Raw genomic sequence first — 15,909 nt, forward strand, 5'->3', positions numbered from 1 at the left:
GAGCTAATGCATTATTGATTTTTATTTATTCTATTTTGTTTATATCCAGTTAAATAGGTTTTAATAAAACAGGAGACACTGCCATCTTAAGGAAGATTGAGTTTTACACTTTTGTGTGTGGGTGTGTGTGGAAATTGGATACATTTTAAAGAGTGCCACCTGCAGTACAATGCCTCAGCAGTCACTTGTTCATGGGAAAATGTATGTGAGGCTGCTAGAACTATTGCTACTTACATATATTTCCATAAAAATCAGAGCACAGAGAAGCCATACAAGAAATTCAACTTTCGTTCTTGGAACCATTCAGGTAAGTTGATACTAACAAATACAATTTAATGTTGCTAAGGTGCTTTAAAGATTTAGATGCAGACAGTATTTTCTTAGAGAAGGAATACCTGACTTACAATATTTTATATATTTTCATTATTAATGTTTCTAAATCTTTATTTCAAAAATAAATCTTCCCCTATATGTTTTCCTGTATTCTGTCATGTTATTAAGCAAAGCATGATTTCTTAGTACTCTTTCATTTTGCTTTAACGATATTATTAAGCACCAAATGGCTAAATAAACAAACTTTCAAAAGTGCATTTTCAGGGTTAAATAGGGCTTTAAATCTTCAGGAGAGTCATTCACTTTTTAAGTATAATTAACTTGGGGCACTAAGAGTCTTCTGACATCATTTTTATTGTTTTAAATTCAATGACTATTTCATGTAAAATTTACTCTTGCAAAGGCAAAGATTTTGTGCAAATTCTTCAAGACAAAAGGGAAAAAAGGCCCAGACAATAGTTTATATTTGAAGAAACAAAGAAACTGCATTTTCCCCCAAATATGTATAATCTTATTAAAAAGATATCTATTAATACATTCTTTTAGTGTAAAGTGACAGAGGTCAAATTATAAACTCTTGAGTATAGAGAATAACTTTCTAGAAATTAACAAGTTGTAGCATAAGGATTATTATTAAGATATTCTTCACTTGATGTTAAATATAGGACAAATGGAACCTGTAAAGGTCTATATATACTAAAGGAGATACCAAGTGGAGATACAACTTTGTCCTCTGTGATTATCTGTACCACAATGACAAACTTCTCCAGAAGGATTCAAGGGTCTTTTATTCCACAGGTAGCTTGGTGGACTATAGAAGCAGGTGAAATGTGTTTTATTTCAAGATTATCCTCGTGTTCTGCTATTTATCGCATATCAATGCTCCCTACTTTTTGATCCAATGAGAAATAAAATACTTTGCCACAACAAGACAGTAAGATCTCTTTCAAGACATGTGAAATATAAATTTGAAGGTTTTCAAAATATCAAAATAAAGATTATCAACTAATAACAATAGTAATTTCCAGATTTCCATTTGAATCTCAAAATTAACTTCCTCTCAGTGAAAAGAAAGTTGCAATTAGTAGCTTTAAGACTCAACCCAACAGTCTGCTTGCAGAACGAAACGTTAGAAATCTGTGTCTACATGGCTACTTCACAAATACGGACACAAATTTATATTTGTGTCAAAGATGAAGTGACAATTTTCTCACTGATGTTGTTATATTTAATAAGGTTGAGAACCTGAGCCTTTAAAATATATTCTGTTCTTGTCATTGATCCCAGTAAAGCTCTTTCAGTCAGAATGAAATTAAAATATATGCATTTTTATTTTTTTCTGCTTTGATCCTTATTTAATTTTATTCATCCTTCCTCACTAAGCATTAGGAGAGCGAAACCATCCCCCAATACTCCTTATTTAAAGATACTTGCTTAAAGTACTTAAACTTGTATTTATTCACAAGTGGCCATAAATGCCAGTACTATATAGGTAACTTTATTTGCATAAATTTAAGAAAATAAGCATGATATTTAATAATAAAGTACACACATCTCCTTAAATACCACATAATATGTTAAGTTATCATGACTTTTTAATGAGAGAAACGATTATTTTACTACTACGTTAATACTTTAAATCTTAGATGAGCACCAAAAAATATTTTAGAAAGTTTAGAGTAATGTAAAATTACAGCATAGAAAAGTACAGGTCACTCCTTGACGTTGACAATCCATGCCTTCATGACTACTTTGTATGATTATTATCATTACTCTGAACCATAAGAGTTTAAATCTATGAGAACTATAAAGAGAATATTTGATTTGAGGGAATTGAGATAACTATCCTAGTCATTCCACTGTTTTGGAAAGGGAATAGAAATATGAAAACATCTTTAATTAACAGTGACATGGAATTGGCCATTAGACTGTTACAGGACAAAAATACAAAAACATAATCATGGAGCAATAGGACTCAACTGGCTATCCATTCTACATTATTAGCCAAATGTGGCGGATTATGCAAGGCTTGCCATACAGGGAAATAACTTCTATGGAATGTGACAACTCTATTACACCTAAAGTGGTCTATGTGGAATGTGTCAACTCCATTGTATCTAAATGTAAGTAAGTTCATTAGTTTATAAAGGGCTCTAGCCTTTAAGTCATCAAAGTAAATTTATACAATGAAAAGGCTAAGTTTAGAACAAAGAAACGCTTTTAGAATTATCTGATGGGCCAATAAAAATTTCCCTAAGCTGTATATATCTTTTAATGTGGATTGGAAAGAAGATCCTTATTGATGAATTTTTTGTTTCTTAATAAGAACTGCACATGGGAATCAATCTATCTCTATCCCTGACTATGCATAAATGTACATATGTATCTATCTGTTGAGAAAAAAATAATTAAGACTTTCTAAGACATTGTGCATCATTACTGCCTCGTGCTTTGCCATTTCGAAGGAAAGTGTTAAGTAGCCCAGGTCTGTGGTTCCCGTGCACACCCACCTTTGCTCCCAGCTCATTATAATGTAATTTCAAAGCCGTGACTCTTTCATCAAGCTCTTTAGGGTTTTCCGTCTGCTTCTTCTGTACAATCTGACGTCCAGTTTTTATTACCATTTCCACTTCAGACTTCACTTCACTAAGACTTTTATACAAGTTCTAAGTTCAAACATAAAACAAAACATAATAATCAGCCATAGTGTACAAATTACATTATAAAAGTTGATAAAAAGAAAGAGAGGTAGAGATCACCTTAATTGCCATTCCATGTTTACAGTTTTAATGGAGTAGCATTTTGCAGCATAGTTGATAGTTATTCTTACTAAAGTAAGTATACATCATGAGTACAGTTTTACAATCCAAGTTGATAATGATTATTCCTAAAAGTTAAATGATTCCTATTTTAAATGTTACATAATATTATAAAATTTACTCTTTCACCAGGTATTTATTGAGAGCCTAGTACAGTATATAGTAATGGATTCACTAGACAAACAGTGCTGGCCAAGACAGACCCATGCAGGCCAAGCAACCTGGGTAGCTCAGTGGGTTAAGCCTCTGCCTTTGGCTCAGGTCATGATCTCAAGGTCCTGGGATAAAGCCCTGCATCAGGCTCTCTGCTCAGAGGGGAGCCTGCTTCCGCCCTCTCTCTGCCTGCCTCTCTGTCTACTTGTGATCTCTCTCTCTCTGTCAAATAAAACGAACAAACAAAAACACAACAACAAGAACAACAAAAAAAAGACAGACCTATTCATTGTTGTTTTCACACATTTTACTGGGAATGAAACATCTGAATTTCTAGACCATAATTTCAACATATAGTAAGTCATATATAAGGAAGGAAGGTAATTTTAAACATTTATTTTTATTTTTTTTTATTTATTTGACAGATCACAAGCAGGCAGAGAGGTAGGCAGAGAGACAGGAAGGGAAGCAGGCTCCCTGATGAGCAGAGAGCCCAATGTGGGGCTTGATCCCAGGACCCTGAGATCATGACTGGTGCCGAAGCAGAGAATTTTAACCCACTGAGTCACCCAGGCACCCCAGGAAGGAAGGTAATTTTAAATATGGTAATTACATTATACAATTGTATTTTCTTAATGCGGCTGATTAGTTCGATATAGACAGACACAAAAATATTGTTTAAAAACTCACATATATATCACAACCCTGAAGAACACATATATTACTTAACAAAAGTACATTGCTTTAACAAAGCCTCATGATACACATGTCATCACACAAAGTACTTTCCTGGAAAGATACATGTATACATGAATGCATGCATGCAAACACGTATGTACAAGTATATATATGTAGGCAGATATATATATGAGTTTACATTATACATTGTTGCTTTAATTTGTTCAGCGGTGATTGTGAACAATGACCTGTTTTATTGGTACTAAGAAATAAAGTTACTAGTAGGTAATTGCTTTTTCTTTGTAATTAGAACAAAACTTGGGTTTATTCTCTCTTCTCACTTTAAAATCAATGCCTAAAAACACCTTTTGTAAAGGCTGAGCAAATATCTTTTTTCATTAAAGCTACATACATAATCTACTTCTACCTTAATCCCTTCTTTGATGGTTGTTTTTTGTTAATATTCCTTTACCAATAATTTGGAGTTCTTGTCTGCATTTTCCAGTTGATTTTTTTTTTTTACTTAATTTTACTTTTATCTTAGAAATTACATAAATATCTTGGTATGTAGAAACATTCAATCAGTAACTGTATGGAGGGAATAAACTATGTCAATTTTGGAATCAGAGATATTTGTCCAAATAATTTACTCTTTAGATATTAAAAAAAAAATTCCATGATTTACCCTTGTGTTGCTAGTTCAAAGTAGTATTAGCCATTAACACCATGTCATTCAGTATGCACAGAAAGTATTTATCACTGAGGGAGCGAAATATCCTTTATATTTATTTGTAGTCCTACAGGGAAGACTTTTTTAATGAAACAAAAATTTCTTGAAAGCAAAGATAATGATTACAGTATATGCAATAGGGCATCTTAAGTAATTTAAAAATATATAAAAGTTGTAAAGAAAAGATATTCTTACAGAAGGATTACTTGAATTGCTCCTGACATTTAAACCTGAACCAAACTGAGCATGAACTTGAAAAGGTTTCCCTGTAGAGTCAAGGCACAATCACAGCTGGTTACAGGGAGGGTTGTTTTCACCTCATCTTTACTAGCAGACCAGTTTTCTGATGTACCATTAGAGACCTGTTCATAGAAGGGAACAGCTGTCCTTTTGGGAAGATATTTAATCAAGACCATAGTATACTTGGGTCATTTGCTTTCAATTATTTTTACAAAATTTAAGAGGAGATATCTTCCTATAAATCCCTCATGTTGCTCATCTAATATCAGCTAATAAGTGTACATTATTATGTTCAAATTTCCTTTTTCAGGGTAAGAATATTTATAGTAACAATGTCACTAAAATGCAGCCTGTGTTATGAAGAAATGTCATTGCATAAACATAGTTCATAATTTCACAAAGAAATATATCTATATATATCTACAAATTTTTTTGTTAAAAGATACATTATCACTCATAATAATATGACTGAAATGCATCTAAAGAGTTTCTTTTACATTTATGTTATGGAGTAAATCAAGAAACAATACCTAAAAGACAAAGTACTAACTAGATAACATTTTTTTACCTTTAAAGTTAATAATATTCAGTGCTTCTATTTTATGTGAATTTCTACTCTTAGCCCATAGTAATCAAAGAGTTATGATAACAGTTGTATTACTCTAGTAGATGCCCTCATAATTCAGCCTTATGTTGTCAGAGGCATCATCTGACTTGGCACATTTCCAGTAATTGCAACAAAGGACACAGCTCAACATCCCACAATCCTGTGAAGATTTATGCTACAGGCTAATCATATGCCCCCCATGCATTTTTATTCTGTCTTTGAGGTCTGGTCGCATTTCAATATATACCTACCACTGACATTGAATGGAAAGATACTAGGGTTTAGAGCAAGAGCTCCTGGATTGGAATCCTGCTTTTGCCCTTTGCCAGCTGTTTTGTCTTTAAATTGTCTCATTTAATCTGTGACCTAGAGAATTAGACCTGACTTGTATAGATCACTTGGCTTACTTGGTTTTCATTTCTGGAATGGTTTTTATTATGGTAGTTGTTACTGTTGCTGCTGTTTCCAAAACAATGTGTTTCTTTTTAGATTTTCCATTTAAAATACATATTCAAAGTACTATAAAAAATTAGGGGTGCCTAGGTGGCTCAGTGGGTTAAGCCTCTGTCTTTGGCTCAGGTCATGATCTCAGGGTCCTGGGATCGAGCCCCGCATCGGGCTCTCTGCTCAGCAGGGAGCCTGCTTCCCCCTCTCTCTCTCTGCCTGCCTCTCTGCCTACTTGTGATCTCTGTCTGTCAAATAAATAAATATAATCTTTTTTAAAAAGTACTATAAAAATTAAACAAAGGGACTTCCTCTTAAATTCTGCATAGTCCTTTGAGAACTACAGATTCAAAAAAAGACACCTATAGAGGATGTATTCAAAGGCTACTGTTTCAGAAAAAAGTTCTTGTCTCTCAATATACCTGTGCTAAATTTTGTTCTTAACCTTAAAATTACATAGTAGCAATTATTACAGTTATCTGAAACAATCTTCTATTACAAAGGAGGATCATCATCACATACCTCTTTTCTTTTTTCACAGACTGTTTAATAAGGAAAGTCAAGGAGTAGCTGTGTATTTGTCCCCAGAAATACATACCACACAGTGATTTAACTGTGACTGTACTACTTCCTGTTCCACACTCTTTGTTTCCAATGCAGGCAAGTGCATCTTCACTTCATCTAAAATCATCTTACTCTCCTGTAGACGCTGCTCAAAATTGGCTGGCTTCTGGAATAATCGAAACTTCATGGAAACATCTTGCAATTTTTTCTGTAAAGACAACAAAAGAAAGCACCCGTATAATTTAAAATTCCAAACAACAAGCAGTCATATTTTTGTTAACAAGTTTTTCTTTATTCCTGAAGATATACAAGGTTAAAAAAAAAAGTAAAGCAATTATTTTTCTACTTTTATAGCACAAAGCATGCATACATTTGGGAGAATTCAGTAGCTGTTCTTAATGTGGTACTAAATAAAAGGTAATTTATTAACCTATTTTATCCTTAAGATGTACAACCCCCCAAATCTATATTATTTATATATTGTATTATATTTTTCAAATAATGTCCTTAATCCCAATTTTTCTAATAACCAAATTGTCTAATACATATTATGTTTTAATACCCAACTAAAACAAGTTCCTTAGTTTAGGCAAAGATATGTACCTGTGCCATATCAATTTGGGATAGTACCCTTTGGGCAGTCTCCTTTCCCTGGTTATGTTTCTTCATTTCTTCTAAACTGATCTCATGACTTGTCAAATCTGATTGGATTTTCTGTTGAGAGGAAAGCATTATTAGTCAACACGCTCTGCAGGTTATTGCAAAAAATAACTCACTTGCCAAGAAGATGAAATTCAGGAACTCTCTTAAAGCATTATTACAATGTAGCCTCCTTTAGAATGACAATAGTTCTTTTTTTTTTTCTTACTTACCAAAAGTTACCAAAAGTGAAATAACTTATTTCTCTCCTATTTGGGTTATTATGAAAAATAAATTATGCTTTCGAGTCAGTGATAATGCATAGCTATTTCAGATATTTTGGGAAGGAAATATCTATTTATATCTAATATGAAAGACAGATATTCTTTTATCTTTGAATCTACATTCAAATCTGACCAAAAACAATATATATACATGCAGAGACACACACATACACATACAGACACAAACCTGAGCACTAGTGTGCACGCACTTGCACACACACACACACACACACAGGACAAGATATAATGAGAAAGTTCCATGTGGATAATATTCACTGTGATATTTACTCAGTCATTCTGCACTATATTTCAGTTAAATTTCAGGGAAATTATGGATATAGAAAAGTGAATTTAAATCCCTTAATTGGCCTTGCCTTTTGTCTCTTGGATACTTAAGATATTCCTAAAGAGACTGATTTTTAAATCTTAAATAACTATAAAAATTGTTGTATTTTCTTTATTGAGTAGACATTTTTGATCAAGTTCTATTCAGAAGTGTGTTTGTATTTGACTTGTACACTTCTGATCCTGCTTCAGGAGTCAGTCAAATCATGTAGTGTGCAGAGACCAAAACAATAAATCCATTCACTTCTTTCTGCCACTTACAGCAAAAATCAGCAAGTTGTCAAATTATTCTAATTTAAATATCAGCTGCTGTCAGATTATCACAAGTAAGTTAGAAAAGAAAAGGATTAGCTTACACCAGAGTGCCCATAAAATTTTCAGGTAAAACAATTCATATAATGCATATTAGTATAAGCAAATTTATACCAACTGGAGTCAATTCCAGTACATATTACTAGAAAATAACATCAGTTTGATTAGCAGTTAGTTACCACAGAGAACTACAATCCTGCAATGAGTAGTGTAAATTATCTGAAGAAAATGTGTTGAGTGATGAAGAAGATAATTAGTATACAAGGCTATAAATGTACACATATGCCTTAATATCATTCCTTAACATATTGATCCTACAATTATAAAGACAAAGTAATGATGAATTACTTAAGTAATTACAATTCTGAAATAAAATAATTAAAAGCAAAGACTCATGCAAATACATACTATATATATATATATATTTTTTTTTTTTGTACTGTATATCTATCTTCACTGGTTGAATTACTCCCTTGTATATAGGTATATGCTGTTCTCCAGAAACCATGGAGTTTGGGGGCTATGGATCCCTGTAAGTGCATAATAAGGTTATTCATAAAGTTATAAATGATAAAGGATCTATAAAATTTAATGGAGGTAGGTAGGACAGAGTAACACTTAACAAGGAAGTCAACAGATGTCATCGGAGAGGTAATGTTAAAGCAGAAATCTGAATAAATAGTAAGCATCACTGGCAATAGCAGATGCTTTAGGGGGAGGGGTTATAATCTTGATATTTTAAGTGGAAAATGCTTACTCCCTCAAAAAGGTAAGTCAATACCAACAATGTCTGTTCACAAAAACCTAGCCACTCCCAAGTCATAGACAATTAAAACAGGGACAATGCTTATGTCCGATTAGGTCCATCAGATTCTCAGAAATGACAGGACAAAGTCTGGCCAGCCTCTGTGCGTGATGAGAATCATCACATATTCTAGAAGACTGTACTTATGAAGTCCCCAGTTTACAGTGTCCACTGGGGAACAGCAAAGGTCAACGACTAGAAAGAGAAGACAGAAGTAAATGCCAAAAAGAGAGATTAAAAACAAAAATACTGATGGCTTTCAATCACAGGCTAAAGGAAATGGGGCATTTTCCAACGATGTCTATAAAAACAGTTCCCATACTATGTGCTCTTTTTTTTTTTTTTTGGCTTTGTAAAATACTATGTGCTCTTCTTACCACTCCCCCATTAAGAGGTGGAATTTCTTCACCTCTTCAAACTTAGGTTGCCCTTTTGATTGCCTTTACCAACATAAGAGGGCAAAAATAGTGTTTTGTCAATTATGAGAAAAGCCCATAAGAGGACAAGCAGTTTCAACTTCCACCTTTTTGGAACACTGACTCTTAAGATTTTCCTTCTTGAAACCCAACTGACATGGTTTGAGAAGCCCAAGCCACATAAAGAAGCAGTGGGTAAGTGATTTAGTGAACGATCCCAAGTGAGCTTTCAGCTACAATGAGTATCAATTCCTAGACATGATTGAGCCACCTTGGATGTCCAGTCCAGTTGAGCTTACATGCCACAGCAGAGCCAGCCAACAACTGCCTACAACCCCATGAGATACCAAGAGATAATAATAAATAGCTGGTGAAAGTGACCAAAACACAGGTTCTAGTCAATTTCTGAGACAAATTTTATTCGTGTCCTTAGCTTCCATGAGACATCCCTACATATGAATGACAAACTTCTTTCTTTCATTTTTTTTTCACTTTAGTTAATCCAGTTGTGTTATTTCTGCTTCAGTGTTCTAAGTAGTATATTAAGCAAAGAGAAGTTTTAAAAATACTACTGATTGAGGGAAAACAGGTATTCAGATGAGGTAATAAATGGTATGAAGAATTTGGGAGAACTGAAATCATAAACAGAGAATGAATGCACAATGGCAGGAATATAAATGGAAAAGATGGTAGGAATAAGTTATTTAATAACTTCATGTCCTAAATGAAAAAAAACTCTAATTTTTCAATACAAAAAGAAACTTTAAAATTTTAAGTTTATCAGAATCACAGATAGTAGTTTATCTATTTATCTGTAATAGTTATTCTAATAAACCCATAATCTAGTAATTAAGGAAACCCATGAGAGAATGTGATTATAAATTCAGTATTACTTTAAATGAATTTGATTTTTTAATCGCTATATATACACATATATAGCTACATACATGAATACTTTTTTTTTAAAGCTCTGTGTACCTGTACAATTAGCATTTATTTTAGTGCACTCAAACATTAGAGGACCCTGATGAGGGCCAGGAGAGAGCCAGGGAAAACAAGAATTTAAGGGATATGGAGAAGAAGGAAAGCCCAAAGAAAGAAGAGGAAGAGTTCAAGAGAAGGAGAAGCAGAACACACAGGGAAGAGAAAGGGTGCCACTTCAATCAAGTGATATAAGAGTTTTAAAAATGAGGGAGAGATCAATAAAGTCAATTTTGAGACACGTCAAATGAGGCAAGTTCTAATAAGCGTACATTAGCTGGTCAATGAGCACTATAGCTAAAATACAGTCAGTGGTAAGAGCAGAACTTAGCTTTTCCAAGGATAAAGCTTAAAAACCAGGAAATCTTTATCTGAAGTTTAAATTATTTTATAAAGATTTTATTTATTTATTTGACAGAGAAAGGGAGAGCACAAGTAGGCAGAGAGGCAGGGGGGAGGGGGAGAAGCAGACTCCCCACTCAGCAGAGAACCCGATGCAGGGCTCCATCCCAGGACCCCAAGATAATGACCCGAGCCAAAGGCAGAGGCTTAACACACTGAGCCACCCAGGTGCCCCAAGTTTAAATTATTTTTGAAGAATTTTTATTTCTTCGTATAATGTAATGTGGTCAATGAGACTCGAACACATATTAAGGCTATGTAAAAGGAGTCAGAGGATAAGAGAGATTTTTTTAAATAAGAAGATATTTGATTAGAAAAACCCTGTGGGAAGCAAGAAGGAATGAAGAGCAAAGATCAATAAGCAGCAGAAAAAAAAATACTGACAGTAAGAGGGGTGCTGATTTTTCAGAAGCCAAAGGTAAGGGATAAAAATAATTTTTGATATAGAAAGGCAGAAAGAGCTCCATACTTGATGCTTTGTGTAAATCAGAACAGAAGACTGTTAAGAGAAATCTGAACTCAAATTTCAGGGCCCTGGGGGCACCTGGGTGGCTCAGTTGGTTAAGAATCTAACTCTTGGTTTCGGCTCAGGACATGGTCTCAGGGTTGTGAGATGGACCCTCGCTGAGCCCAGCCTCAGGTTACTCGTTCAGTGAGGAGCCTGCTTGAGATTCTTCCCCCACCCCAACCCTCCCCCTGCTCACATGCACATGTGTGTACACTTTCTTTCTCTAAAATAAATAAATAAATAAATCTTTAAATTTCAGGGCTCTGATTTACCACCTGAGCACCAACCTTTCTGAAAGCTCAATTTTCTCCTCTCTAAACTGAGGAAGATGATGACAATCCAGTAATGAAGCATTATCAGTAGTCCTCAGAAAATTCTCATGTTTGCAGTAGACAACTACACTGGCTTTGGTAAAAAGATCAGATGTTATAGTGTATGTAAAAATACCTGTTCAAGTTTGCACAAATATTTACTTCCAAATTGTGTCATTATGTATTATTTATTTATAAGAAAGACATTCTTTCTTATAAAGAAGAGAGAGAAAAGGGTTGAGGAGGAGTCTAAAGGAAAGTGATGGAAGTTTCATAATCATTGTAGAAACTGGGGGTAGAAATTGATGAGAAAAAATGGGCAAGCCTGGTGGTAGGTGTTAAAGAGGGCACTTATTGCATGGAGTACTGGGTGAGGTGCATAAACAATGAATTTTGGAACACTGAAAAAAAATTAAATTAAATGTTAAAAATAGAGATTGGTGAGGAAAAAAAATAAAAGATACTCAGAACAGAGTGCCTGAATTATGCATCTGCAACCATATATATCTACATGTTTTTGAACATCTTCATTTGTCTAGTACTCAAGGTAGAGGAAAAATAAATTATACACATATTCATTTAACTTTTTATACTAAAAGGATAAGAGAAGAACACTGAAGGAAATGATCCTCATCATCATCACCATCAAAGCAGGTATCTGTGTCATCTTATCCAACAATTCACATACATTCATTTAATCACCTAATCAACCTAAGATACAAGTTTATCATCCTCATTCACAAATGAGGGTATAAATGTTGACTTGTCCAAAGTAACATACGTAAGAAGTAGCAAACTCCATGTCCTCCGAACAACTATACTTCCTCTTAAATTATGATTCCAAAATAAACGTGTCCTCCACATGGAGATTGGTCAGACAAGATAGAAAATTCATCTCTTTTGTGCATTAATAGTATTTAGTTTATGAATCCAACTCAAAAAAACACTTCTGCATCTACTAGTCAATACCGTATAGTGAGAACAAAACTATTGCCATATTCTTAAGGATCTTTTATTCTAGGAAGATAGAACATAGACATATAAATTAAACTAGAATTAAAAAGAAGAAATATAGTAATATAATAAAAAACATGCTATATGATAAGAGAGAAGGGGCACAGTCATTTCTGCTATAGAATCTGGTAAAATTTAAATAAATTGTCATAATTTAAATTACATATGACTGAGAAGGGGTTTCAGAGCAGTAGAGAATAAGAAAATGGGTTCTCATTCCAGGCTATGAGAACCATGTTAGCAAAGATTGGGTTTGGCATATGCAGAGAGTGCATCCTCTGTTTCAGGGAAGGAAAAACCAAATGTTGTTAGAGTAAGAATTACTTTGGCAGGGGGAACTGGTGTGAAGTTACTGAAACTTAAGTTGCAGGGTCCCTCCTTTACAAAAGACTTGTACAACTCAACATTCAATTTTCTATTTCTCATTGGTATAATTTTTTTTTTTTTTGTAATTTAAAGACTGCCCCCACAAAGCTGCCTCTCGTAGCCTGGCATTACAAAATAAAGCCAAGATAACTTAAGTGATTACTGAAACACAGGTCTTCTGATGATGATTTACACAAAGCATCAAGTAATCCCACACATGATTCATAAACAACAAGAATGACAATGACTTACAAAAACACAACCCAAAACTGAACCTGTATTCGTCACCAGGATATGTGAAGGACAATGTAATACATGAAAGGAAAGTTTGGCAATTTACAATTCAATGCAAAGTATTACATGGACTTCATATTTATATCAAGTTTTTAGACAGTGTTGAGAGGCTGAGTGTCTATACTCTTAGAATGATTATCACAATCAAAATCATTAAAAGGGAAAAATTGGTTTTGAACATCACAGAAAACTGGAATTTTATTATAATTTACAGGCAGCATTTTCAGAAAAATTCTCACATCTATAGTACTGTTCTAATATAATTAGAGATCTAAATTTCTTTATAAATTAAGGTTATATGTGAAAAAAGCCCTGTGAGTAAATACATTTTGGAAATTAAGGATAAACAGGTATCTGTTATGAATATCTCAGAATATTTCCTTTACTAATATACACTGTGACATCAAGAGGAATAATTCTTTGCTCAAATTACCCTTTTGATTTCTCTCTCTCTTGCACTCACTCTTTAAAAAAAATGGGAAAAAAAAGGTGGGTGTACCTGACTGGCTCAGTCTGTTAACTGTCTGACTCTCAGTTTCGGCTCAGGCCATGGTCTCAGGGTCCAGAGATCGAGCCCTGTGTTAGGCTCTGCACTGAATGTGGAGCCGGCTTAAGAGTCTCTCTGTCTCTCTCTCTCCCTCTGTCTCTCCCCCTAGCTCGTGTGTGTGTGTGTGTGTGTGTGTGTGATGCTCTCTCATTTGTCTCTCTCTAAAGAAAATAAAGATTATGCTTTTGCTTTTTTTGTCAGAACACATCACATAAGTAGATTTGGGAAAATCTATCTAACACAATTTATACATTCAGTAACAAGAATTCAATTCCTAAAATTATAAGATAAAAATGGATATGTATTTCCAATCAACTATAATTTGGGAAGATTTCATACTTTTATTTAGTGAGCATCTTCACAAATTAATTCTACAATTCTTACTTTCAATTGATAATTCATTTTTAGTTTGTACTTAGGATATCAATCATGACCTACTTTATTTAACCTCATCAGATTATTATTCTGGTACCACATAGTTAAAAATTGTTTATCACTTTAGGGCAAGTCTGCAGTGAAAGAGGTAAGTCATGTGCTTAAATAACGGAGTATTATGGAAACTTTCAGGCAGACTGGACAATCTCCTATTTTAAAACTCCTCTAATAAAATACACACACACACACACACACACACACACACACACACACACAATATCATATTTCTTGACATTATGGTCAGACAATGAAAAAATAACTGTAGAAGAAAACACTGAAAATAAAAGATTTAATTCAAAGAAAAAGGATTTCCATATGTGGCTATCATATCTGTAAGATCTAAAGATGTAAAAGCTCAATCAGTGAAGCGTCTGCCTTCAGCTCAGGTCATGATCCCTGGGTCCTGAGATCGAGCCCCACATCTACCTCCCTGCTCAGTGGGGAGTCTGTTTCTCCCCCCTCCTCTGCCCTTCCTCCCTGCTTGTGCCCTCTATCTCTCTCTGTCCAAATAAATAAAATCTTTTTTTAAAAAAGATATAAAAGCTGTACAATTTGAGTTCTATTTTCATCCAAGATAATACATCTACCAGGATAAGAAGGAAACAAATGAACTGATCTTGTGGAGTAATAAGCCTGGATTTATATAAAAACAGTGATTTCCAACAAAAACAAAATGAAAGGAAAGGAAGGAGAAGATCAGGGCTACTGATTTAGAACACCCACGCACACTGTATTAGGAGTTCTCAGGATCACTAGATTATTTTTTCTTCCTAAAATTATATAAAGCAAATTATGACATCATGTCATTCCCAAGAAAAGACACATAGCAATACTGCATTTATGTGTATAACTAGCACTATACACAGAAAGTAGGAAACAACAATGGAACTAGAAATATCCATTTTTCCATGAAAGATGGTAGAGGGCAAATTACACAGCTAAAAATTAATCAAACTTTAAGGACATTTCCAATGTAGCGCTTAACCATTAACTGAGAAGAGAGCAGGCCTTTTCACCATGATTTACCTCATCAGACCATTCTCTTGTATTTAATTAATGACAAAATGGCAAGCAAATTGAAGCTGTAGCTGTTGAAAGTGTTTAATGGAATGAAGAACATTTTCTATCAAATGATTGTTGGAGCTTTTGTGATGTCAAATAAAGAAAATGATTCCAGAGAAAATAACTAAAACATTTCAGAAAGAAAAAATATTAGAAGATGTCATGTTGAGACAATTAATGAAGAAATGTAACATTATTAGATTACTCATTTTAAAACAAATCACAATTCTGAAATTGCACATTCGAGAAAAGGAAATGGCCACATATAATATGGACTCACAAAATTAAAGGAAGAAAGTATACTAAAGGATCCTGGATTATTTCTACTTTTAAAACAACTGGGGATATGAAAAAAAGTGCACTAATTATGACAGTGGGCAAAGGATTTTGAAGAGTTTTAGAATATACATTTGAATATTTCAATAAGTACAAAAGAAAGAAGAAATTCACACTGTTTTTTTTATTATTATTATTACTGTGGTGAAAAGATCCTATAAGTTAGTTAGACAAGATAGAAAGCAAGTTACCTATAAATTAAGCTTTATCAGATGGATGCAACAGGCCAAATAGCTTGTTGTACTATAACAACTTAATTAGAGGCTATTTTCAGGTCTGTGAAG

The 15,909-nt window shown here is 33.7% G+C and overlaps 1 protein-coding gene across 5 annotated transcripts in view; it reads right to left on the reverse strand.

Annotated features, from left to right (window-relative positions):
• DMD (dystrophin) overlaps positions 1-15,909 on the reverse strand; it is a 2,094,983-nt gene that overhangs the window by 1,254,407 nt on the left and 824,667 nt on the right. For all 5 annotated transcript variants that reach the window (XM_032330377.1, XM_032330378.1, XM_032330375.1 and 2 more), the window contains exons 31-33: positions 7,172-7,282; positions 6,603-6,776; positions 2,844-2,999 (exon numbers count right to left, since the gene is read on the reverse strand). In XM_032330377.1, the coding sequence (XP_032186268.1) occupies positions 2,844-2,999; positions 6,603-6,776; positions 7,172-7,282 (441 nt within the window). The remainder of the gene's footprint in view (positions 1-2,843; positions 3,000-6,602; positions 6,777-7,171; positions 7,283-15,909) is intronic.

Source organism: Mustela erminea, chromosome X (genome assembly GCF_009829155.1).
Source record: "Mustela erminea isolate mMusErm1 chromosome X, mMusErm1.Pri, whole genome shotgun sequence".
NCBI classification, from domain to species: Eukaryota; Metazoa; Chordata; class Mammalia; order Carnivora; family Mustelidae; genus Mustela; species Mustela erminea.